The sequence below is a fragment of the Amphiprion ocellaris genome, chromosome 14 (assembly GCF_022539595.1).
Source record: "Amphiprion ocellaris isolate individual 3 ecotype Okinawa chromosome 14, ASM2253959v1, whole genome shotgun sequence".
NCBI lineage: Eukaryota > Metazoa > Chordata > Actinopteri > Pomacentridae > Amphiprion > Amphiprion ocellaris.
The window spans coordinates 31,028,460-31,054,315 of record NC_072779.1 but is presented as its reverse complement, the minus strand read 5'-3'; the positions used below and the strand labels follow the sequence as shown (position 1 = coordinate 31,054,315).

At 41.0% G+C, this 25,856-nt stretch overlaps 1 protein-coding gene across 2 annotated transcripts; it reads right to left on the bottom strand.

The window, feature by feature from the left end:
* Nucleotides 1-1,743: 1,743 nt before the first annotated feature.
* Nucleotides 1,744-25,140, bottom strand: dtx2 (deltex 2, E3 ubiquitin ligase). 2 transcript variants are annotated; one of them, XM_035950199.2, is made up of 9 exons: nucleotides 24,529-25,140; nucleotides 23,243-23,831; nucleotides 20,584-20,642; nucleotides 14,257-14,529; nucleotides 12,036-12,103; nucleotides 10,827-10,994; nucleotides 8,403-8,564; nucleotides 8,016-8,105; nucleotides 1,744-3,237 (listed from the first exon to the last, which is right to left on the bottom strand). In XM_035950199.2, the coding sequence occupies exons 1-9, from the start codon at nucleotides 24,836-24,838 to the stop codon at nucleotides 2,986-2,988; spliced, it is 1,971 nt and encodes a 656-aa protein (XP_035806092.2). In that variant the 5' UTR covers nucleotides 24,839-25,140; the 3' UTR covers nucleotides 1,744-2,985. The 2 variants fall into 2 exon arrangements, with proteins under 2 accessions (XP_035806092.2, XP_023130444.2); XM_023274676.3 differs by lacking the exon at nucleotides 14,257-14,529 and having other exon boundaries at nucleotides 24,529-25,139.
* Nucleotides 25,141-25,856: the final 716 nt, after the last annotated feature.

Genomic DNA, 25,856 nt, shown 5'->3' with positions numbered 1-25,856 from the left:
GGACACAACATTGTGATTCTTATTTTAGCTTTGATTTTGTCTGACATGTTTCTCATGTTTTTCTCCTAAAATTCACCAGGAGATATTGGGGAGAAAGGAAGAGAACAATTGGCAACAGGAGTCAAACTTGAGATTTAAAGGAGATAATTCCCAGCGTTGACTAATAGCTCCATTTTCTACTCAACTGAGCTACATGTGAGCTAAAATAATACAGCCATTGTATTGAATTATACTGAGAGGTCTTCCTAATATTTTTGACTATATATACATACATACATATATATATATATATATATATATATATATATATATATGTGTGTGTGTGTGTGTGTATGTATATACAGCTCACATGTAGCTCAACTGAGAAAAAAAAATAGCCGCTTGAGGCTATCTCCAAAAGTGAGTCAATCCTCATAGACCTCCATGTCAAAATGTTAAAACTTTACAGCAGAAATAAACACGTCTACAGCCTTGTACAAAAACGGTTTTGATCTCTACAGCTAGTTTCCACCTTCGTGACAGCTGTACTATGGATACATTTTGATATTCCTCTTATTTAAATCATTTCAAGGCTTCAAGCTATGCATGATTAAACCGCCTTTCAGTAAATCTGTGGGTAACATCGCAGAGAATTCATCCATCTTTTCCTAGAGTCTATGCTTACAACATATATAGCATTAGTTGTTTTAAAACAAGCTATATAAATACACTTGATTTGCAGTTAGTCAATGTAACCATAGATGTAGTACATACATTTTTTAGTAGAATATGAGTTTTAAAGAAGATAATTCCCAACCTCAACTAATGGCTCCATTTTTGTATCAACTGAGCTACATGTGAGCTGTTAATAAGCTTTATTTCATACAAGTATGATTCAACCACTGCATTGAATTATACTGAGAGGTCTTCCGAATATTTTGTCAAACCTATTTTATATAAATATATATACAGTACAGTTTCATCGTAGTGTGAGATGGTTTTTGCGACTGCACTTGGGAATACATTTAAAGTTCTTGAAATTTTCCAGATCACCTGACCTTCATGTCTTAAAGTAATGACGGACTGTCAGATTAACAGGTTAGCAGGTACACTACTGTTCAAAAGTTTGGGGTCACTCTAGAAATGTCCTTATTTTTGAAAGAAAAGCATTTTTTTTTCAGTGAAGATAACATTAATCAGAAATCCAGTGTAGACATTGTTAATGTGGTAAATGACTATTCTAGCTGGAAACAGCTGATTTTTAATGGAATATCTCCATAGAGGTACAGAGGAACATTTCCAGCAACCATCACTTCTGTGTTCTAATGCTACATTGTGTTAGCTAATGGTGTTGAAAGGCTCATTGATGATTAGAAAACCCTTGTGCAGTTATGTTAGCACATGGATAAAAGTGTGAGTTTTCATGGAAATCATGAAATTGTCTGGGTGACCCTAAACTTTTCAATGGTATTGTACATAAACACCTTAAATGTAGCTCAGTTGAGAGAAAAAAGGAGCCATTAGCTGAATTTGGAAATTATCTCCTTTAAATCTCAAGTATGACTCTTATTGCTAATTGTCCCCTCCTTTTTCACCTACAGTCTATCTTGTGAATTTCAGGAGAAAAATATGAGAATCACATCAGACAAATCTAAAATAAAAATCACAACTTTGTCTCCCAAGCTACAGAAGAACAAAGTTGGAGCAGTAAGATTATCCTCTGGGTAGATGAGCATCTTCAACATTCAGACATAGACCCAGGACTTGTTTTGCATTATTTCTTTATTGCAGATTTATTTTTTTTCCTCAATGTTGTATACATGTCAAGACTCAGTTGAGCAACTTGTACTGCAGTACTGTGAGCAGAATAATGCATGTGAATACAGGAGGTTGCAGCCCGCGGGAACATTAATACGCTCACCGCGCCGCCACGTGTCTTGTTTAATCAAGACGACTTCCATGATCTTGATTGTCACACTGTAAATTTTTCTTAACCGGAACTACCTCTTTATTTCTTCCCCCACCCTCATCTCGTCGGTGCTTTCCCATCTGTTCGAGACAAAAAGAACTGTGGCTATATACGCTGTAACCTTGTGCCTTCCCACATACATGTTAACACTAACATATTAAGTGACAAAAACGATGGCTGCAGAAAATACTGCAAAACATGACAAATCACCATGTAAGTGCATCAAATGTCTGCTTCTCAAATTGTGTTCGGGAATTAAACATACCATGGTCAAATTAGAAGTGGTGCTAAATGTTGTTAAAAACAATTAAAATCACAACTTTATTTATGGCATTTGTGGACACAACTTGTTTTTTTAAAACGTACTTTTGTTTCATTCATATTTTTTTATATTTACAACAGTAAAGTATTGCCTCTTCTCATCAAATAGGCTAATATATACTGACTTTGCTACTTGAAGTTTCAGTGTGTCATTGTGCTAAACACAACAGTTTTCAGCAGAAACACTTGGACTGCACGAGTTCCCAATTTGAAAACAAGTTAACTGCCCTTTTACCAGGAAATCACACATCTTCTCGGCTAAATGCACTGTCAGAGCTAAAGTGCTTCATGAGATTTTTATCCCTGGCGTTAGCTCCCATCGTCGTGGAAGCTGAACAAGAGGATACAGATGAGGCTCAATGGGGGTAAAAAAACACAAAAACAATCTCCAGTTTATAGAGGTTTGATGAGAGAGTCTCAGAGTTAAGTGGAGCCCCGTTTTTTTTTGTTCCCCCCGAGTTCAATCTCCTGGAATATGTGATGAGCAGAAATGTGCTGGAGCAAGAACAATTCTCAGCAGGCAGCCTCGTTCCAGAGAGGATTCCAGACCTTTATTTAGCTCGCTTTTCCCCTTCGCTCACTCCATGAGGTTTGGGTAGACGCTGACGTTATTAACAGACGGAGGTTGCAGGAGGTCCACCTGGTGGAGGAGGGTTTGGAAGGGTTAACTCGGTGGTTAGCGGTGAGTGGAAGTGTGTGAACCTCGGAGCTGCGACCTAGCTGCCGCCGCCGCTGCTACTTCCTGGAGGTTTGAGGCAGTCCTCTGTCACGCCCTGAGAGGCCAGCTCAGACAGAACATTGTCCAAATAGTTGGGGTCGGGGTAGCCGTGGCCCGACAGGTTGGACATCATCTCGGTTTTGTGGTGGATGCCGTTCCACACCACCGTGTCGGGCTCTCCGGTGGTGCTGGACGTTCCCACGGTGAAGATAAGACGGCGCATCCACGCCACCTTCAGCAGCTCCAGGACCTACAAAACAGGAGACAAGGAGCACATGTGAGCTGTGTGCATCGAGTGTAGGCTGAAATGTAAATCTAATCATCATTTTGACCACAGATTTATCATTGAAAGCTAATGGTACGTGTCCACAGGATCTGTCCATTTCTTGCATCACATTCATTATGTGAAACTCACTGTGCTGCGGCGTGTCAGCATAAAGTAGACTTGACTTTTACTTCATACAAATTCATTGCGGGGAGCGGAGGTCCGTCTCGCAAAACTTTCAGAAAACATCTAAACTAGCCGTCGTTGAACTAAAATGAGGACAGTTTCAGCAGCTTATTTCTCACCTCAAATGCTTTCAGAAATACTTATCGCTGAACTGATTTCGGAATAAAAGAGAAAGTTTGCGACTGAGTGGCCATGTTGGACAGACTGAAGGTCTGAAGGTCTGTCATGTGACCACCTACTGACCCACTACGATCTTCAGATGCGATGCGTTTTCATGCGAGGTAGAGCGGTCCTGTGGTCACGTACCATAAAGTCAGTGCTGTATCGTCCATGAAGATGTGTTGATCCACATGAGGTCAGTTTAATCATCTGCCTGAATCTGCAAGAGTCCATCCAGATCTCTTCAAGGATGTGCAACTCTCTCGTTTCTCACTAAGCCTGTAGTCTACGACCAACTCCCTTGACGAGTTGGTCGATATGTTCCCATCGCACCAATCTGTGACAGGCTGGACAATCAGTTTTACTTTTATAAACTGAGAAGAACTACATCAATCATCTTCGAGGATAATCCATTATTTTTGGTGTTTTTGCATTTTTTTTCAACTCCAAACTCACCCAACCCAATGGAGCCTGCCAGGTCTAACGTTTACTAGCTCCAAAGTAACTGACACCAGATGAAAGAAGCCATCAGTGTGGCTGTACTCTGGTCAAATCAAGTGTATTTCACAGCTTAAAATCATCTAAAAACACTAGGTTAATTGGTCTCCATCAATTGGTTGCAGAGAAAGTCAGATTTCAGTCGACCAAGATTTTCTTTAGTTGGCTTCAGTCCTACAACTTACATTGCTAATACTCTTTCGCTTATAGGACAAATAACTGGATATAACTCATTGTTTTATAGAGCTGGTTAGGAAAAACAAGCAATTAAGGGTTTTGGAGACTTGTAATGTGTATTTTTCACAATTTTCTGACATTTTATAGACCAAAAAATAACTTGCTGAGAAGATAATCAGCAGATTATTAGATAAAGGAATAATGATTTGCTGCATTCCTGGCATGACATATCATTAAATTAGAATATTATTTCTAACATGCAACAAATAAGGAAATAAAGCAAGAATAATCGCTAACGTACAGAAACTTCCCACTAAACTTAGTTTAAAAAAAAAAAAAAAAAAAAGATCCATCTCCCTAGATATTGTAAGTCCGGAAAGGGGAAAAAAGAATTATACCTTTGTGAAACGTCTTCAAGAACCTACCACAAGAGTCCTGTTGATTTTCACTGAAGCTCTTAGAAGCTGTCTGGTAGGTTCTTGAAGATGTTTCACGAGGTAAAAACGTCTTCAAGAACCTACCAGAGGAGTCCAGGTGATTTCTACTGAAGCTCTTAGAAGCTCTTTGGTAGGTTCTTGGAGTTTGTCTGAGTAGATTCTCAGTCATCCAGGTCATGGTAGTCATAAGAGCTTCAGTGGAAACCAACTAGACTCTTGTGGTAGGTTCTTGAAGACGTTTCACAAGGTAAAAACGTCTTCAAGAACCTACCAGAGGAGTCCAGTTCTCTGGTAGGGTCTTGAAGACGTTTCACGAGGTAAAAACGTCTTCAAGAACCTACCAGAGGAGTCCAATTGATTTCCACTGAAGCTCCTACGAATCGAGCAATGCATTGATAAAATAAGGTGAAAATAACGGTTTCTCACTGCTGTGCGTTGGTTTATCCAGCGAGCCTGATGAATAAACGGCGGCACATATCCCACATAAGCTTTATATGCACTGTCCCGTCATCTGCCACTGGAAACAGGAGGCTAAAAATGGGATTATGTAACCGCCTTTCATCACGACACACATGTTGTCTCGCTGATGAAAGTGTACAGTGTTCCCCAAACATTACTTGATTTTAACTGGTGTGAAGCTCCTGCTGTTTGCTGCATTGCAGGACAGGCTGTGTGTCCAATTTGGGGATATTTTCATTATCTGAAATCCGTGCAGCACAGGCGGCATCCCACCAGGGACTCCCGATGATGGAAGCGAGTCCGAGGGACAGCACAGATAAAACTACGACAAATAACTCAATCCAATTTTCCATTAGCGAATTACATCGGAGATTATTTATAGACGCTGAAGTGTTAGCGGCGAGCTGGGGATGAGCCGCCGATTCACCGTGGCAACAACACAACTTCATAATGAACACAAAATATTCATTACAATCACACATTACAACCCTGACGGAGCAGTGTTGTCCTGTTTGTACCTGATGTGTCTGCGTTAATTGATCGTGTTCACCTGTGGGAGGGTTTAAACGCCACATGGTGATTAAATTCTGAGTATTTATTCCTGAATGAGTTGTAGGTGAACAGTTTGGTACAATACAAGTGGACACAGGTAGAGAATGCAATCAAAAATCTGCGACTATGTTCCCATAAAAAGCAAAAAACATCCCCTTCAAAGTAGTAATGACGGCAACTTGAATTTCATTTTGAGGAAGATAAAAAAGGAACAGAAATCAGATTAACAGTCCAACTGGGGAGTGGCGATTATGTTGTGTGTTTTCAACGTGTTGTTAGCAGGTAAATGTTGGCACCTGACCTAGTTTAGGTTGATTGCATCAACTGTTCTCCATCAAACGCCTCAGGATGTTACAGTAGAACTCTGAGGGATGAATTCCTGGTACACAACTGGGAATTCAATCCAATATGTACAATTTATTTATATCTGGTGGCAATTTAAAGGCTGCACAGCAGCTGGACAGAACAACTCTACAACAGCAGTAGCAGCCACGTAGTGGTGAAAATAGGATCAAATAAAATTAGAAATAGAAGAATAGAAAGTAAAATATCTAACAGTTTGATAAAAACACACCAGACACATGCAGTAAATGCACAAATGTAACAGTTTTCACAGTTTTTCTGTGTTTGGCAGTGCAGAAAGATAAAAACATTTTGGAAGGAAGTCAGAGCAACATGTGAAAAATGATTTTAAAAAGAATGTCACTGGATCCTAAACTGTTTCTAATTGGTATCTATTCTAAAAAACAGAATTATAATAAAAACGAATGAACACTGATGAACCTAAGCTTCTTCAATACTGGATGAAGAAGCTGGATAAAACAAATTGCAAATCTGCCAAGTAGAAAAAAATAACAAAATATGAAGAAGTTTGCCGATCCTTTATCAAATTTGTGGAGAAAAATGCAATTATTGAATAATGTGAAGTGACTGTTGGTTGAAGGGAGTGGTTCCTTGTTTGCTGATGTCTTTTGTTCTTTTTGTTGTGTTTTTTTATATTTATATACACTACTGTTCAAAAGTTTGGGGTCACCCAAACAACTTCATATTTTCCATGAAAACTCACACTTTTATTCATGTGCTAACATAACTGCACAAGGGTTTTCTAGTCATCAATTAGCCTTTCAACACAATTAGCTAAAACAATGTAGCATTAGAACACAGGAGTGATGGTTGCTGGAAATGTTCCTCTGTACCTCTATGGAGATATTCCATTAAAAATCAGCCGTTTCCAGCTAGAATTCAATTCTATTTTATTTATATAGCACCAATTACAATTGAAATTGTCTCAAGATGCTTTACAGACCCCACATGCCTGAACAGTCATTTATCACATTAACAATGTCTAGACTGCATTTGATTCATTTAATGTCATCTTCATTGAAAAAAACTGCTTCTCTTTCAAAAATAAGGACATTTCTAAGTGACCCTAAACTTTTGAACAATAGTGTATGTACAGGGCTGCAGACTAACTTTGTAACTGTAGCATCGCTGTGACCAACTTTCTCATTTGGTCGAACCTCTCACCTTGTCACAGACAAAACACATCACTTCCTGAGCATCTTATCATATCGACAGACACTACAATTTACCAATGTTCCCTAAACGCCTCACATTGCAAGCTGCAGTAGCTGCTCCTTGGTAGCTGTTGTATTTTCAAAATTACCTTGAAAAACATTAAAATGGAGCGTTCTAATGTCAGATTGGATCAAGATGAAAGCGAGTGACTTCTTTTCTACATGTTTTCTTGTCTACAAGCAGAAAGAACAGCACATGTAGGTGCGCTCGGCATTTCACAAGAAGACCGCATTTTAAGTGTGAATACTGCATTACGCTGAAGGTATAGAAGTACTACTTTCCTCCGCTATGGTTAACGCAGTCAATGTCTGTGCTGGTTAGAGTGACACCAATACGACTTAATGATCATCATGTTACCACTTGAAATTTTAACTTGCTCACTCTCAAAAAAGCATTTACCTTATATCTCTATTTTAATAAGAGACATTTTATTTCATTTATTTTAATTATTTTTCTAACTTATATTATCCCATCTGGCGTTTCCTCAGTTTCTCAATCACTGTGTTTTAGATTCCATTATTGATAACTCAACTGTAGGAGTGGGGTTGTTTTGTACAGTTTTATTGCATTTTTTTAATATTTCTGTTATCTGTAAATCACTTTGAGTTGCATCTTTGTTTGTGTGATACTTCTGTTCTGCTTAAGAGTGCATCTCTAAGTATCTGTAGTGTGGGTTTCATGAGACAGCTAACATGTAGCTGTTTTTCCTGTTTTTACCTTCCTGCCCTTGTCGTTGTCTGGTAGGAAACAGAATCGAGGGAAGCCTCTGCAGGTGTAGGGCTGGCCGGGGTTGGGATGCTCTGGACCCTGGTGGAGCAGCACACAAACTGACTGATTAATGGGAGGCGATAAAGTTTAATACTTAGACATCGGTTGGAGCAAAGAACATAATCTAATAACAGCTTTTGTAGATGGTTAACGGTAGACTAACAGCTCGATACAAATCACATTTTGGTTCTTGTAACTTGAGATCAGCTGGATGCAGTTCATCTTCGGTCACAGACACCAGAAGAATGTAATAAAGGAAGTGACCACGGCCCGGTTAGGTGGTAATTTAATCAATGTTCCTAACAGCGTTTGTTTTTAATGATAGCGTAGACGTACCTGCATGCCTGGTGGGATGCTGTAGATGATCTGGATGGTGCCACAGTCTGGGTGTCCCGGCAGCGACTGGGTGATGCTGTAAATTTCCATCTTGCCTTTGGGCTGGGTCCCGGTCTTCTCTCCGTAGATTGTCTTACATGAGGGGCACTGCAGGCTGCCGTCCTGAGGGGGAAACACGAGCAGAGACCCTCGTAAACCCAACCGATCGATACAAACCGGGTCAGCGCTGATCAAATGTTCATCGATCCACTTTCGTTTTGTCGTTGCTTCTGTCACCAAAACACCGACTTGTCTGAGCACTTTTTAGGGATGTTTGTATGTCTGGCTTGAAGTAGTTATCTGGCATTTGGTTTTAACTCGAAAGCTTAGATTGTAGCAATAATTAATTGTCAGTGGCATCAATCTTTCTTGAAGGCACAGTCCAACATTTGGGGAAACCACGAGTTCACTTTTCTGAGAGTTAAATGAGAACATCAGTTCCACTTTCATGTCAGTGTGATGATTATAAAGCTACATCCAGCCATTTGTTAGCTTAGCATAAATATTAGAAGCACAGGAACACCTTAAAGTGACCAATAAAGTGAACTCATGAAAAATTATGAGTCAGAGAAGAAAAAAATAAGACAAGTTTAAAAAAAAACAAAAAAAAAAACTAATTTTATCAGCAACTATTTTTACTGATATAATAGTTCAGGTTACTTTTTGAGCAAAAATGCTCAATATTTGATGAGTTTAGTTTCAGAAATGTGACATTTTGCTTATTTACTCTATCTCATAATAAAGTGAAATGTTGGTCATAAAAACATTTAATGGCATAAACCTGAGCTCTAAGAAATAGTTTATTTTTCTGATATTGTATGGGTCCAATGAGAAAAATAACTAGAGATTAATCCATAATGAAAATAACTGTATAGCTGCAGCTTTGGTTACATCCTTTTCATCTACCAGCTTAGATTGTAGCAACATTTAATTCACAATGCATCTTTGACTCTCTCTTAGAGGTACAGTCCAACATTTGGGGAAACCATGTGTTTACTTTGCTGAGAGTTAAGTAAGAACATCAGTTCCACTTTCATGTTATAATTAATTATAAAGCTACATCCAGCAACTCACTAGCTTAGTATATACAACAAGATGTCAGAAAAGGAAAAAAAATCATCACCATTTTTACTCATATAACAATTAAGGTCACTTTTTGAGCAAAAACGCTAAATATTCGTTGATTTTAAGTTACAGAAATGTGAGATTTTGCTGATTCACCTGATCTTATATTACAGTAAATTGATCTGTTGGTTAGAAAAACATTTAGTAACATAAACCTGAGCTCCAGGAAACAGTTTTTTGTGTTTTATTCTGTAGACCAAACAATTAAAAAATAATTAGAGGTTAATCCATAATGAAAATAACAATAAAGCAACTTCTTAGCCTAGCATGAATATTAGTAGCACAGGGAACGTATCAACACCTCAAAGTGACAAATAAAATTAAATCATATGTAATATTATGTGCCATAAAGGAAAAAAATCAGGCTAGTTATGATTAAGTTTGTCTGTCCAGTTAGTAGTTCAGGTCACTTTTTGCGCAAAAATGCTCAATATTTGATGCTTTTTAGTCGCAGAAATGTGAACTTTTGCTGATTCACTCAGTCTTATATTATAGTACAGTGAACTGTTGGTCATAAAAACATTTAATGACATAAACCTGAGCTCTAGGAAACATTTTTTATATAGATATATATTATGAACCTAACAACAAAATAACTAGAGATTAATCCATAATGAAAATAACAATAAAGCAACTTGCTAGCTTAGCTTAGCATAAATATCAGAAGCACAGGGAATGTGCCAACACCTCAAAGTGACAAATAAAATTAAATTCTGTGTAAAATTATGAGTCAGAAAGGAAAAACTGACAAGTTCAGAGGTGCATCAATGAGTCAGTTAATCGGGAAAAAAATTAATCAGCAACTATTTTCAATGATATAATAGTTAAGGTCGCTTTTTGAGGAAAAATGCTAAATATCTGATGTTTTCTAGTAACAGAAATGTGGAATTTCGCTGATTCACTCTATCTTATAATATAGTGAAGTGAACGGTTGGTCAGAAAAACATTTAATGATATAAACTTGAGCTCTAGGAAACTGCATGTTTTTTTTGTTTTTTTTTTAAAGATTATACAAAATAACTAGAGAATGAAAATAACAGTTAGCTGCAGTCTTTGTGTCTACCAGCTGTCTAGTGACATACTGTTTCAGGATAAATAACGCGTATGTTTCCTAAAATGTCCAACGACTCCATCACTCTGAACATGATTAATCTTCTGTCGGTGTAATTTACAGACAGCCTGTTCAGATCCGTCTGTACGTACGACGGCTTTACACCACAATGTGACTTTGACAATAACGGTTAGTCCATGGCTGTGTACCTTCGTTCCGTTGTTGTACATGGCCAGCATGCAGAGCATATGCAGGGTGTGTCCACATTTGATGAATTTTCCCACAGTGTCTGGCAGGATGCTCTGGCCTCCTTCCTCCGTGGACGGAGTCTCGTAGCCGGATGGATTGGACAGCTGATCCATGCAGATAATACAGTCCTGAGGGGGACATGAGGAACGTCGTGTTTAGTGCAGAATCGCACAAAAGATACTCATTTGTTTATGTGTTGTAGGGCTGAGATGATTCCTCGAGTTATTCGAGTAATTTGATAACTAAAACTCCTTGAGGCCAAATTCTCTTAATGGCAGCATCATTTAATCCACTACATACTAGACCCCAAGTCACTAACTAGTCTGGACCCAGATTTCATCCTATATGGACCCAGACCTGTATATATTCAATTTTAACCGGACACAGGACTGAACTATGAAGGCAGTTTGACATCGTCAGACTTTCTTTGTGTGAGTCGACAAAAACTAAAACCTTACTCAGAGTTAACAGGTATGAAGGTGGTTTTCAACTTTCTTTGTTAACTCAGACTTTCTGTTTCAAATTTGTCACACAAACAGGAGCGTTTAATGATCATTTGACTTGTTTTCTGCGACTTGTGTGATTTCTGCATCACCAACTAAATACATTTGGAGTTCCCATGGCTTTAGCTTTAGTTAAATACCCCTGTACTATATGATATATGTACTATACCCCTGTACTAAATTATATATGTAAAGCACACCTGTACTATACTATATATGTAACTTACACCTGTACTATATTATATATGTAAAATACAAGTGTACTATATTATATATGTAAAATACATTTGTACTATACATGTACAATACACATATACTATACTATACCTCTGTACTGTACTATATATATGTATAATACCACTATACTATACTATACTATACATGTACAGTGCCCCTGTACTACACTGTATATGTACTATACACTGCAGATGTCTGCCCATGTTCCACCAGGACAGTTATTTCTGTTGCACAGCGCGCTCACTTCCTCTTTTGATGCTGTAACGCTCATGCCTAATGTGGAATCCGATTACTCCATGAATCGCCAGAATAATCGATACAATACCCGATTACTAAAATAATCTGCAGGACTAATTTGTTGTGCAGAAAACTTAAGCGCTTGACAATCTAAAAAACCACGAATTAACTGGAAATAAACATTATATGTACCTCATCTGGCACGCCGGCCACCACCTCCATGTAGCGCTGAATCACCTCCTCTGGTCTCTGAGCCGAGGCTGAAGGAGGGAAAGATAAAGGAGAAAACACACAGTAATGAATGAGCTGAAAAACAACAGAAGAAGCTACACATAAAGAGAGTTTAAGGTGACATGGTGTGAGATGATTTTCTTCAAAACAATTAGTATTTCACAACCTAACTGTAGCATTTCAGTCAGACGTTGAATGGAAGCCACTCTTTGTACCTCTGCTAAATATTCAAATAAGTATGCACAAATACATGAAACACAGAGTGAATGTGAGATGACAGAATGAACCAGACAACATGAGGGATGGACACAGACGCCGACTGCATTTTGCCATCATTCATGTACGCACACGTGTCGAGTGTCAGGTCTGTTTAGGAAACAAAACTGCAAGCTAACTGCACACTCGGCTTCTATTGTCATTCTGGGGTTATTGCACAAGACAGCTCCATTTAATTCTACATTCTGATAAATTACAAGGTTGGCTAATTCTTCCCAGCTGAGAAATGAGACCAAAAAAAAAACACACAAAACATGCAATCACTGATCCAGAAAACACTTGCTGTGCTTTTCACATCTGATATGATGCTTTCCCTTGTTGATTTCAAGTGCGTTGGGAAAGTGGCAGACGACGAGAGTGGAAGAAACATAATCTGTGTTGCCGTGACAATGCAGAGATGAGGAGGAGAAAGAAAAAAAAATCAGGCAGAAACAAAAAGAGCAGCAACGAAATGAAATTCATTACACGGATGAGCAACAAAGCGCGGAAGACAATTCGAATTAGCCGAGCCGTGCCAAAACACACAGCTTTTCTTTTTTGTTTATTTGAGTGTATTAATGAATCCACGAGCAAAGTCCATTTAATACACACCCAACCGGACTGATATTATACTACAGCTAATGGTGGTTTTCATTATTAGTTAGTCTGCTTTACTTTCAAGATTGATTGTTTGCTCTGTAAAATAAAAGAAAGCTGTTAAATGGTGTCCCTCAAATGTCTGGCTTTGAAACTGAACCCATCAACTTTTGGGCACTTTTGAGACTAATTTTTGCAGCTGTGGCTCCTGGTGTTGCTACAGATCAATGATGGCTTCGGTAAAAAAAGAAATTAAAACCCATCATACGGCGTCTCAGTCAGGCCTGGTTTCACCCTAAATTTAGCGCCTCTTGGGAAGACATTCCCTCATTTCTTTCTGTCTCCTTTTGGAGGAATCTCTCTCGTTTTGTGGCACTTATCCAGGTTCTCCTCACTAGATCTTTGCTCGTTTTGTATCTACTCTCAGATGTACACTACTGTTCAAAAGTTTGGGGTCACCCAGACAATTTCATGCTTTCCATGAAATCTCCCACTTTTATTCATGTGCTAACATAACTGCACAAGGGTTTTCTAATCATCAATGAGCCTTTCAACACTATTAGCTAACACAATGTAGCATTAGAACACAGGAGTGATGGTTGCTGGAAATGTTCCTCTGTACCCCTATGGAGATATTCTATTAAAAATCAGCTGTTTCCAGCTAGAATAGTCATTTACCACATTAACAATGTCTAGACTGGATTTCTGATTACTTCAATGTTATCTTCATTGAAAAAAAATGCTTTTATTTCATAAACAAAACCATTTCTAAGTGAGCCCAAACTTTTGAACGGTAGTGTACATGTCTGAATCAAATCAAATGTATTATTCTAGGTCCCTGCTGGTGTTGTATCTACTCTCAGATGTACGTCGGTTTGGATAACAGCTAAATTAAATTGTAGGAATCTAGTGACTAAAGGCCACTCCCATTATCACCTTGCATCTGCATTTCCTGCTTCTCCACTCTCTTATGCAGGTTTTTCCTTTACTTTGCGCCCCGTCTGTACAGAAATGTGGTTGGACTTGAAAAAAAGTTTGGTTAAATGATAACTAATTTTTTGAGCACATTCTTCTTGCATCTTTTAGAGCTGAAAAAACCCCCACTAAGAATGTGTGATTTTTTTTTTTTTAAAAAGTGAAGTACGAGTACATTTACTGGTTTGCACACATTGCAAAAGTGGATTAGTGTGGACATGCTCCGATGAAACACGAATGAAAACGAATGAAAGTGAGCTGATGCGGGATGAATAATGGTCCTGAAGCCTGTGGTGATGGAAAGTGCCCCAGAAGACGGTGATGGAGAGGTGGATTGAGGGCTGGTGGTAGCTACCTCTCCTGTGCTGCCTCTTTGCTCTCCTAACTGAACTGCTGCTGCTGCTGCTGCTGCTGCTGCTGCTGCTGCTGTGGGGCTTGCTGGGTCTGCTGGCTGGGGGGAGGAGAGGAGGAGGAAGCGAGAAAGGAGCAGGCTGATGCTGTTGTTGTTGCTGCTGCTGCTGTTGTTGTTGTTGTTGTTGTTGTTGTGGCTGCTGCTGCTGCTGAGGGAGGGGGGCGGAGGTGAAGTGCACGCCGAGTCCCACTGCTGACATCAAAATGGAGGCCATGCCTGGAGGTGGGGTGGGGTTAGGGGAGGTAGGGTGGGGTTGGTTTGAGGCAGGTGAGAGCAAGTGGAGATATGCAGGAGTAGAAAGGAACAAATCAAAGGTATGAGAAATGTAGCAGCAGCTGAAGCTCCTGCTGCGACCCTCAGACACAAAACACTAGAGTCAGACACAGAAGAGGACGTTGAGATTACAACCAGAACGCTTCTCTGGACCCCAAACCTGGAGGTGGACTATCTGTCTGTGTACAAAACCACCAAAATTACACCATGTATCAAGTGTTCCAACAACCCTTGACCTAATCGTCTGTCATTTGCTTATTCCTTTGGAAAAGTAACTAAACCTGAGCTTGACGTTCTGATATTTTACCTACATTTTCTTTTAAAAATCACTAAAAAGTAAACCATTTCAAACACTTCTTGGCGAGACCATGAAGAAACAAATGACTGAGCTGCGACCAACTTGCTGTTCTTTGGGGAAAAATTATACTAACTATACCTAAGCTTAAAATTCTGTTATTTTACCTACATGTCTGGTTAATCACCACAACGTTATCAGTTTGATTCTGTGAAACACAGAAAATTCTACACTTGAAGTCATAAATGACTGAGCTGTGATCAACAGACACAAGACTAAAATTCAGGGTTTTTTTTAATGGACTGGGTTGGACTGTGATTACCCAGAGCAGGCAAAAGATAAATAGGGAAATTAGTTAAAAATGTAAGTAGTGAGTATCTACAATATGAAAAGTAACATCCGCCAGCAGGTTTGAAAGGTATGTTGGCTTTAAACAATAAAAAAAAAAGCCAAAATTACACCATTTATGGAGACAGAAAGTGTAAAAACTTAAAGCTTTCCGACAACTTTTGAACTAATCATCTGTCATTTAGTATTGCTTTGGAAATATCAACTACACCTGAGCTTAAAATCCTGATATTTTACCTACATGTCTCATTATTTCTTAAAAATTACCAAAATTACCAAAAATTACCAAATTGATTCTATGAAACACGAAAAATTCTATGCTTTTTGGCGGGACCATGAAGTCATAAATGACTGAGCTGCAACCAACAGACACGAGACTAAAACTCAGGGTTTTTAAGTGAACTGGGTTGAACTGTAGGCTGTGCTTACATAGAGCAGATACAGATAAGCATGGAAACAAGTTAAAAATCCAAGTGAATATTTGTAGTGTGTAAAGTCACAATTATTTCCAAGCATTAATAACACCTGATTAGGGTTGTCAAGGTTAACCGGTTTTACAATAACCACGATTATAAATAGATATTCGTCACATTTTTCACAACCACGATTATCCGTAGAAAAGCCTCGCGAGAGGTGCAATGCAAGAAGCGTGAGCTGCGCTGAGAGGAGAGTGGAGAGTGGCTCCTTGACCTGTGCGCGCGCTCCTCTCTAATCGGCATCACTGCGCGTGCACACACACACACACACACACACACACACACACACACACACACACACACACACACACACACACACACACACAAAGACAGAGAGAATTATATGATCAGTTATGACAGATTCTTTACTCGAAGTGTCCCTAATATTGTGGCCGCTGTGCGCAATGAGGTTGCCAAGATGGGACTGTCCGCCTCACGCGCGGTAACTGCCGGTTCCGAAGTCAGCGGTCCGGCGGCCGGGCCGCCCCGAGGACCCCCCGCGCCCCGAGTTTCCTCCCGGAGCCAAAACAACCGGCGGGTCGGGAGCTCCGGTTACCTCCTGCGCTCCCGTTCCCCGCCCGTCGCAGCAGGGCTGCTTTCCTGCGTCCGCAGGCGAGGGGAAGGCGGCGGGCCGCGGCGAGTGGGGAACGGGAGCGCAGGAGGGAACCGGAGCTCCCGACCCGCCGGTTGTTTTGGCTCCGGAAGCCCGTGCCCTCCTCCGAAGATGCTGTCGGCCCGGTCCCCTCAGCAGGGAGTGTGGTCCGGGAAGCCCCGCTGCCCGCTGACAGTGGTAGTGGAGGAGACAGTAACCTCCAGGACAGGGAGGCTGTCTGTCTGCCTGGACCTCCTGTCAGACTCTAGAGTTTTCCCTGGGAAATGATCCGGGTGTTTGGATTAATTGTTGTAAAATTAGTGGTGAATTGTTTCTATAAACGTTTTAGTAAAAATAAATAAGACTCCCATTTATCCTTTTTTCTGTAGTTATATTGTCTAAAATTGTGGAGGATATTTAAAGCTTAAAATGAAGTGTTTTTAGAATCTTTAAATGTATTCTTTTTATGTCTTTTTGTTTTGTTTGATTTACAAAGTAAACACTACGTTATCAACCATACATTAAATTGCAACATTCCATAATACATACATTTATTTTATAAGAACAGTAAATGTTTAAAAGTTTAAATATTATTAAAGAGTTTATTTAAATACAAACACTGGGTTTTTTTCTTTCATAATGTCGATAATCGTGAATAATCGTAAAATCGCAATATTTCCTTCCACAATAATCGTGGCTCAAAAAATTGAAATCGTGACAACCCTACACCTGATGTTACTTGAAAAACATGCTTTTTTATATATTCAAAGCATTCAACTTAGTTTTTTCCTTTGTAATATGATATATGGCCTTCTAACTGTGTCATACTTCACATTCTACATTTTTGAGTCCTCTCTCCTTCTAGTCCTGGCTGTTCTGTTTCCACAGAGGTGCAGGATTTTATATTACAATAAAAAAATTAGCCCACAATGATTAAAAATTTGACAGTAGCAACAGAAACAACCAGAGAGAGGTTAACAAAGTTCCCTGCTTTATTTGTGTCTGTGAATCAGAGTCCTTCTGTCTCTTATTTCTGATCCATGATTAAAGCCGATTTTTCAAGTGGGACTATTCTTGCAGCGTTGGAGTAAATCTCATAAGCTAAGTGCAAACTACAAGTTGTCTTGGAGTCTGGAAAAGATTCACGGAGCGCCAACGGTTGCCCAGAAGCTTAAAGTCTCACCAGCCGGGCAGCAAACTGTGGGGAATGATTTACACGGCAGACAGCAGCGATCTCTGTGAACAGCTTGGCAACGTAAACTAAAAGTTTGCAGTGAGAGTTATTACCTCGAGTGAGTAATAATGATTTTCTTTGAACTAACAAGAAATAAAAGACACTGTTGCCTGATTCAGTGCAGTCAGGAGTCTTACTCAGCCGTACTTTGTCTGGTGTTCTTATGATGGTTAAAGTCAGCTAATAGTAAAAGCTACACCTTGTTTTCAGAGCATCTGGTAAACACAACTTCTGCACACTTAGGCCCCGTTTACACTACGTTTCTCCCAAAATCGTTGAAGACTCAATAAATTCAGTAGACTGAGCAACACAAGCCCAACACAGTAGTCCGCCGTTCTTCCTGTTGTTGTCCAGTTCGCACACGGCAACTAGAATTAAGTGTAATACACAAAGCAGAGCATGACGTCAGCGTTCCCTCTGAAAACTCCATCTACTTGTTCACACGGCAACTGTTGAGAAAAATTCCACTCAAAAGTTTGCGTTTTAGGTGGTCTAAAACGGCGTTTCTGTGTAAACAAGAGGCCGAAACGCAACAAAACCTTTGCATTTCATTGTAAAACCGTTGTGTAAACGGGGCCTCAAGATGATTATATTTTAGTGAAAAGTTGAGCTGAAACCAGACAATGTTCTCACAATAGCTGCCTGAAAATTCGTTCACGTAAAAAGCTACACCTCTGTTACTTGGTTTGAGTCGTCTCAGACCGACAGAAGATTTGTGGTTTCTAACATGGAAATCCAACCTCCAGCAGCATTTGTTCTACGTGCCTGACAAAACAATCAAGTGTCTAAAGCATCGCACTGATTACCATTAATGTTCATTACTGACTAATGAGCATTAAAACTGTACATTCGGAGAAGACACCCGCACGAGTGACCTTCCATTTTAAACGATTCACTCGGGTCTCGGTTCGGCGCTTTTCTCTAATGAGGTTCTGGTCCACTGGCTTCCTTCAGAGTTGATTGTATTGATTCAGTCAGCTTATCACAGCCCAGAACCTGACTTAGAATTTTAGAGGTGTGCAGCAGAAGGAGGGGGAACAAAAAAAAAAGAAAAAAGAAGCAGTGGCTTTCAGTTTTGCCATTCTATGACAATTAGAACCTGTTGGCGTTACAGTGCACTCAGATTTCACCAGAGCAGGAAAAATCTAAGCATGATAAATACACTGCTGTCATTAAAATGTAACTTTTGTACATAAAATGCTTAATAATTACACAGCTGTGATCCAGAAGAAGTAAGTTTATCTGTGCCTGTAATGAGGGTCTCGTGGCGACCTCAGATGATTATTATCTTGATTTGGCAGCACAAATCTTTTCCCATCATCTTGAGCTAATATCACACCGCTAGATAATTAAAATCCCTCGATATCCAATTACATTTTTATACTCTTGTAGATGTATCGGATAAAACCGTGATTAAGGCGTCGTTCGTGTTCTCTCGGGTCACGGTGGCAGCAGCCTATGTGGAGAATTCTAGACGTCCGTTTCGCCAGCAGTCTTCCAGCTCCTCCTGAGGGATCCCAAGGCGTTCCCAGGCAAGATGAGATATGTAATCCCTCCAGAGCACTCTGGGTTTTACCTCAGGGTCTCCTCCCAGTAGCCCAGAAAACCTCTAAAGGAAGGGATCCTAATCAGATGACCCAGTAATGTCAGCTGGCCTCCTCCTGCTCCAAAGGAGGACTCTGAGCTCCATCGGGACGTCTAAGGCTGAGCCCAGCTTCTATCTGATTCTGTGGGTCGCTATCCAGAGCTCACGACAACAGGTGAGAGTTGGAACGTAGATCTGTTAAATCAAGAGCTTTGCCTCGATTTCATCACCACGACGGTGCGGTACAACGCCCCGAATTACTGCCGAGGCTGCACTGACCTAGCATTCGTTTCATTCAGATACTTCAACTCCTTCGCCTGGGGGAAGAAACTATTAGCACATAGCTGCGTCTTAATACCACGTACTGCTGCTATAAAGCATCCCCAATAAGGGTTCTGTCAGATCTGATTTACATTTAAACATGATGAAATGACAAAAATGATCTTGCGTTATGTTGACACTAGTGAGCTGAGCAGAATGAGTATGCAGTATGCAATGCATTACGAATACTTGCTATCCGAGATTCAGCACAAGGTTCTGTCTTTACTGGGAAGAATTTAAATTTCTTTGAGGAGGAACAACAGAGCAGGAACCTCTGAGATGTTTAAAATATGCGTGTGTGAGCTTAGAGCAAAGCTATAAGAAGGAATCATATTTCAGGCAGGCAACTGTGCCACAAGAAAAGTGCCAAATTCTATACTTGTTAGGATTCTGGATGTTAAATTAAAGGAAATTAAAACAGCAATTATGAAAATGAGCCTCATATAATCCAATCCTGAGATGTTTGTAAATGCCAGTCAAACATTTAGCAGATAATTAACTCACATGCAACACATTCAGCTACCCAAAGCCATGATCGCAAGAGATGAAAAGAACCCGCTGCCTTGTTTTGTTTTTTAAAATCAGCTTTCAAATTACAGATCAGAAATGCTTCCTGAATGAGTGCATTCCACTTCCAGAGACGTTCTGTTGGGTGAGTAACAGCACTCCCACCTCTTGTGTTGTTCAGCTCTGACACATCAATCAAACATCAGTGCCGGGTGGAACTGTGGGACAACCGCTGTCTTACAGGATCAAGACTGAGAGCTGAAGCTAATCAATGCTTTTGCATCCACGGAGACGAATGCTTCGTTCTGAACGGTGAAAACCAGTGTAGGCTCACAGTAAAAGCAAGCCTGTGTGGAGGTTGTTTTCTTGTATGCTGCTGTGACAAACGGGATGATATCAGGTTTTTTTTTTCTTTTTTCCTCCCACCACGCGGTGAAAGGAAAGCCAACGTTTGCTTAACATTTGGGGTGTGTTCGCCTCTTTCTGACATGTTTTTCCTAAACAGACTGACACTCACAAGACAAACGCACAGAAGAGTGCATCTGAAACGCCACCAGCCGAATAAAGGCCGCTACCGAATCGAAAGCGCCGGGCGGAGCGGAGGTTACACTGAGGATGGATGCTTAGCGAGCCGTTTACCTGCCAGGGCGGAGCTCACGCTGGTGGATCCGTTCAGCTGCACAGAGATGGAAGGAACACTGGAGGGCAGAAAACACAGACAAGAGACGTCCAGTCAGGAAAAACAACAACAACGAAGCACGCAGGAAGGACAAAACAAAGACTTCTGAAATAACATGACATCAGATGTGACACCAGATCAAGACAAGAAAACTAAAAGCTGCCTGTGGGTTTAAAACTGGGTGAGAGTAACCCAGCATTGACTTCATGTGCACGGTGCAACCAAGGAGTGTGACTAGAGGGTCGATATATTGATGCAGATGTCCCCAACCAATCTGTTTAGGGTGCAAACCAGCCTTCAAGGACAACAGATGAGGAGCTGCCATTCTTGAAGTATGAACCAGATCCAGGCTGCAATATTAAAATAATAGTAAGAGGTCATTTTTTGGTCATTACTGAGCAAAAATTCCATATTAACCTGTCAGTATACTGTGATTCAAGTGGTACAAGAGGAAATTAGACTCCTGCACCTTCTTCTTGGCTTGGTTTGTGGCTAAAAATGTAGCCTGTGATGGGAGATTCTGGCCAATCACAGGGCCTTTCAGAGAGAGGGTGTCTTTCTAGAAATGCACATTCAGGTGCATCATGTCCTGACATATTGATTGAAAATCCTGCTGGAAAATTTCCTATCCCAGAATGCGTAACAGCTACCTACATTCCACAGCAACCCAAAAACAGGAAGATGGACTCAAACGCATTGAAAACTTGAGCCAAAATCAGCAACATGAACTAAAAGAAAAGATGCTTATTAAAAATTTGCTTTTAAATTAGTGAGCTTTGGATGCAAATGATAAGATTGTGTAGGACAAAGCCAGGCCAGAAATGTCCGCTAGTTTCTAGGCTTTATGCTAAGCTAGCTATGGTATCATACTGGCATGAAATCAGTTTCAATCCTCCTCTTTAACTTTTGGCACACAAAGAAATTAGCCTATTTAATGTCATATTACTTCTTTAACAAATCAGAGCACAGGTAGCAACTAAAGTTCATCACTTGCAATATTTACCTTCTCACACAACCTGGATTATTTCGTTTTCAGGCACATCTGACTCATCCAGGTGACACTTATTGTCCAATAAACTGTCACTGATAGTTAGTACTGAAAAAGTAATGCAATAAAATGGTTAGTGCTTGTATTTTCTCCCATTTCACCACCAGTAATAGAACTGGTGCTGGATCCAGTCATTTCTATTTTCCTGAACAGGTAAGCTGCTTTTTACCTCTAATATCTTTATGCCTTGCAGTGGTTGGTTAGGTTATGTATGTAGATTTAGCACACAAGCTGGTGAAAAGTGTCTCTGTTGCATGTTGCTAATAGTTTAGCCTTCTGCTAAACATAACCAAAGGCTTATCGTTGCACCTGTGGTTAACTCCTGTATTTTCAGTTTTCCAGATTCCTGCCTCCCACAACTTTAATTGCTGCAGATCATTTACCTTCTCTGGTAACAGTTAAGTATATAAAATGGCAGAAATGGTGAAAATGGCCTTCGCAAGCTCCCCCGAAGCTCAAAGCACTTGTTTCGCCCGAGTCTAAAACTCATGTTTATTTAATTTAAAATGATGCACAACTGAGTAGCTGCAGATTCTTACAGTTTAGAGGCTGGAGCCAGCAAATAAACAGCGAGTGTAGATTTCTGTAACTCAGCTAATCAACTCGGTGTTGCGATGCTCCGAGTCTGTTTCAGTTTATTATTGCAGTAACTGGCTTCAGAACACAAACAAACATGAAGCAATACCTTTAAAAAACATGCTCTGAAAAACACAGAAGTCACTGTGTGGATGTTTTAACCTCATACACTAAAAGCTAACACAACAGAAGGAAACGTGTCGCTGATAGTGTGAGGCCCCCAATAACATCAGCGAAAGGGAAGCTGTGGGTCACACGCCTTAAAGCACTAGAAAGACTGTAATAAAGCTGTGTAATGTACTTACAAAGACATGACTAGTGCAAGAAAAGACAAAACACAAGAGCAAGCATCTATTTGCAATAGCAAGTAATAGCTTTCTGAAGTAACTTTTAAATCTAATCCACTGAAATGCCACTTAGTTCTAGTGAATAAAGATGCAAATTCTAAATAGCCAGAGGCCTATTAGTCTGTAAGACAACATTATACCTCTTTATTAAAGCAACACCTCAAAGAACAATCATTAAGTGAGAGTTCATCACACAGACCAATAGGCAGAGAACATCCAGGGTTTCACTGTACTAATATTAATTTCCTGTGGCTGAGAAAAGACTACATAAAACTCAGTGTGGAAGAAAATTAGAGCCCAGAGAAACTGCAAGTGAACTGCTCATTCATTATACCACTTAAGTAAGCGATTTGTCTTTGAAAGCAGTTTTCTGTGGCCATTAGGAACAAAAAAAAGAAGGGAGGACAGAGATGACACAGACAAGAGTCACGGGAACCGAGCCAAAGCAAACATGCCGCCCAAGTACTGGAGCTACACATTCACTTTTGCCATTCCCGTTTTACTGGATGGGTCAGCGTGGAGACAGACAGGAAAGACAAAGAGGAAGGAAAGAGCTGAGTCAGGGAAACACCTCACTGCTGCTGGTTTATTCCTATCTGTGTGTGTCAAGCAGAAGCCAAAACAACAACACAGGTGTCAGATACCAACCTTAACCCGTTGGCACTGGCAGAGCTGGTCAGAAGTGGTGCAGAGAGCTGACTACCAGAGGCAGGCGGAGGCCAGGGGCTGCCCCAGGACATCCCCCCGACGGAGAGGGGTCTCCTCGGGTACGGCGAGTACACAGAAGTAGGGTGAGCCGCCGCCGCCCTCCCCGTCCCCTGGAGGCTCGGCCGGTTCAGACTCCCCGACGAAAAGGAATGTCGTGAACGGCTGGGCATGGGCCCTGTGCTGCTGTGGCTCAAACACTGCTGGCAGGAGCAGGCGGGGCCTGAGGGGATAGCCGGGGGGCCAGCGGAGGCTAGCGGGTACGGAAGATTGCACTGCCGTCGCACCTGGCGCCTGAAGCCCGTCGATTTGTTCACCTGGGCCAGAGACGTGAGATCCACGATGTAATTGTATCCGTGGGGGCCCAAGTCTGCCGTGCCTTGGCGGGCCTGATAGCTGTGCTCCAAAAGGATGGAGGTTCGAGTCTCGTATGGAGTCCATCCTCCTTCGTCGTTGACCCATTCCCAGTAAACTCCACTGCCGAGCCCTGAGGACTGGGCAAACAGGGACCGACGTACTGACCGTGTCTTTCCTGAAACCAAACAAAACCAATCAAAGATACAGTATTCAAATCTCAGACATAAACAATACACATTTCCTGCAGCCAAACCCCAAAGTAGGGCCATAACAGTTCTCACTGGTAACAGTATGTAGATGTCTGAATCTGGATTCTTTTCAATGCTAAGCAGATTTTCACACATGGATAATCTAACGTAGTGTTTTGGTGAAAAATGACAGGTTAAAATATCTACTAAAAAGCAAATAAGATGCAGTGTAAACATCGTAATTCACGTCTTTGTGCAAAGTGATCTTTAAAGGCTGCCAGGTTTAGTTATTTATCTAATGCTGCTGCTGTTTGAAAGCATCTTTACATGATGTGGATGAAGTGTTGTCCTTCATTCAAACTACTTCGCATCAATCAGCTGAGCTCTAAGCCTAACAATATGCTAATCTCAAACTATGTGAGGAGTTAAATCAAGGTTATGTAAATCAGTTGAACAATACGACTCAATTAGAGATGATGCCAAAGTCCAATAACTTTATGAAGCTAATCTCAGCTTACATCTCAGGAAACACTCATCAAAACAGCTGCGCCCCTGCATGCTAACAGCTAACAGCTAACGTTAGGGCCTCAGATATTCACTGGATTTGAGGCACAACATTTTAAAAAATACACGAATTAAGGCAGCACTTGGGATTTAAACTCACGACGTGCTGAATATGTTCACCTGTGTCCTGCCGGAATTGCTTCAAGCTCGGTATGTCAATGAGGTAGGGCGACAGGCTGGGGTCTGATTGTCCGAGGCAGATGCTCGTTGAGCCGGGTGCCCCTCCTCTCTGGCCCCGCGGTGACAGACACCGCTCGATGTAGGCGCTCACTTGGCCGCTGTAAGGCCTCCAGTAGCCCAGGTCGTCCTGCCATTCCCACACCGCGATCATGGGCTGAGACTGTCCGACCGAGCCCGACGGTGTAGCCGCCACGGAGGGCCCGTTCCTGGAGCCGTTCACCCTGGCACAGGAGCCAGACACAATCGCCATGTTCGCCGAGAGCTACCTTGGAGCTAACAACAACTCGTTCTGGTTAGCTGGACTGTGGCGACGACGGAGACAAAGTCTGCCAGCTAGGCTAGCTGGGCTCGCTGAAAAATGCCATCACACGTCCGTTAACACGCCTTTGAGGAAGCAGCGAGGTGAGGATGAGACGTTAAACGGCCCAGATGGACACTATGCAGCATGTTGACAAAGCTGATGCATTCAGAGGGTGAGCAGGAACAACGCTAGCTTTGTGACAGCGTTGCCAAGGATCCTTCCTCCTCTGCTGATGCCTTCACGGACCGTCGGAAACACCGCGACTGTAGGAACCAACCGTTAAGGCTTCTTCTTCCTCTGGTGGGATTTTTAGCAGAATACACGCAGCATAGGGGAGCTTCTGCCCTCCACAGGCCGTCAGGAGAACTACACCGACACAGTTGGGTCCATATGCAGAGTCCAGCTACATTACAGATTCCTTTGCTTCAGGGTTGATTTCAATGACTGATTTATGACTCTAGTTTTCTGACAGTTCTGCTCACATCCAGCTTCTTTCTGTGGTGGTAGTTTTCCATCAGAGCGTGATTCACAGCTTCTGCCTCTCCATTTTTGCATTTTCCATCAGTTTTGCAGCCTAGTTACGACCACGCTGTCATGTTTCAGTGTTGGCTACACTGAAAAACAAAACCTTCTCCTATAATTTAATTCCCTCTAAACTGTGTAATCTCTTGTGAATTTCCCCTGGTGTGGGGAGCAATAAAGGATTATCTTATCTTACATATGGTCCATTCAGATCTGCTTGCACATTGTAAAACATTTAATTGGATACAGGTAAAACTTTAAACATACTAAAGTTATTTCACATATAAAAAAATCAACTGATTCTGAGGAGGTCATCTCTGATCTGGTTCATTTCCAATGAGCTTCTTGGGACTCATTAAAAACACACAATGTTCACTCGAACAAGTAATTCAAAGGACCTGTTCAATCCACTTTTACTGATTTAGATAAAACTGCAATGAAATGA

Excerpts from the sequence above, each read along its gene's own strand:
- dtx2 (XM_035950199.2), bottom strand. The coding sequence starts at position 24,838 with ATGGCGATTGTGTCTGGCTCCTGTGCCAGGGTGAACGGCTCCAGGAAC. Across the intron at positions 20,643-23,242 it reads GCCAGTGCCAACGGGTTAAG|TGTTCCTTCCATCTCTGTGC; the intron begins GTTGGTATCTGA and ends TCTGCCCTCCAG. Across the intron at positions 3,238-8,015 it reads ACAACGACAAGGGCAGGAAG|GTCCTGGAGCTGCTGAAGGT; the intron begins GTAAAAACAGGA and ends CCTGTTTTGTAG.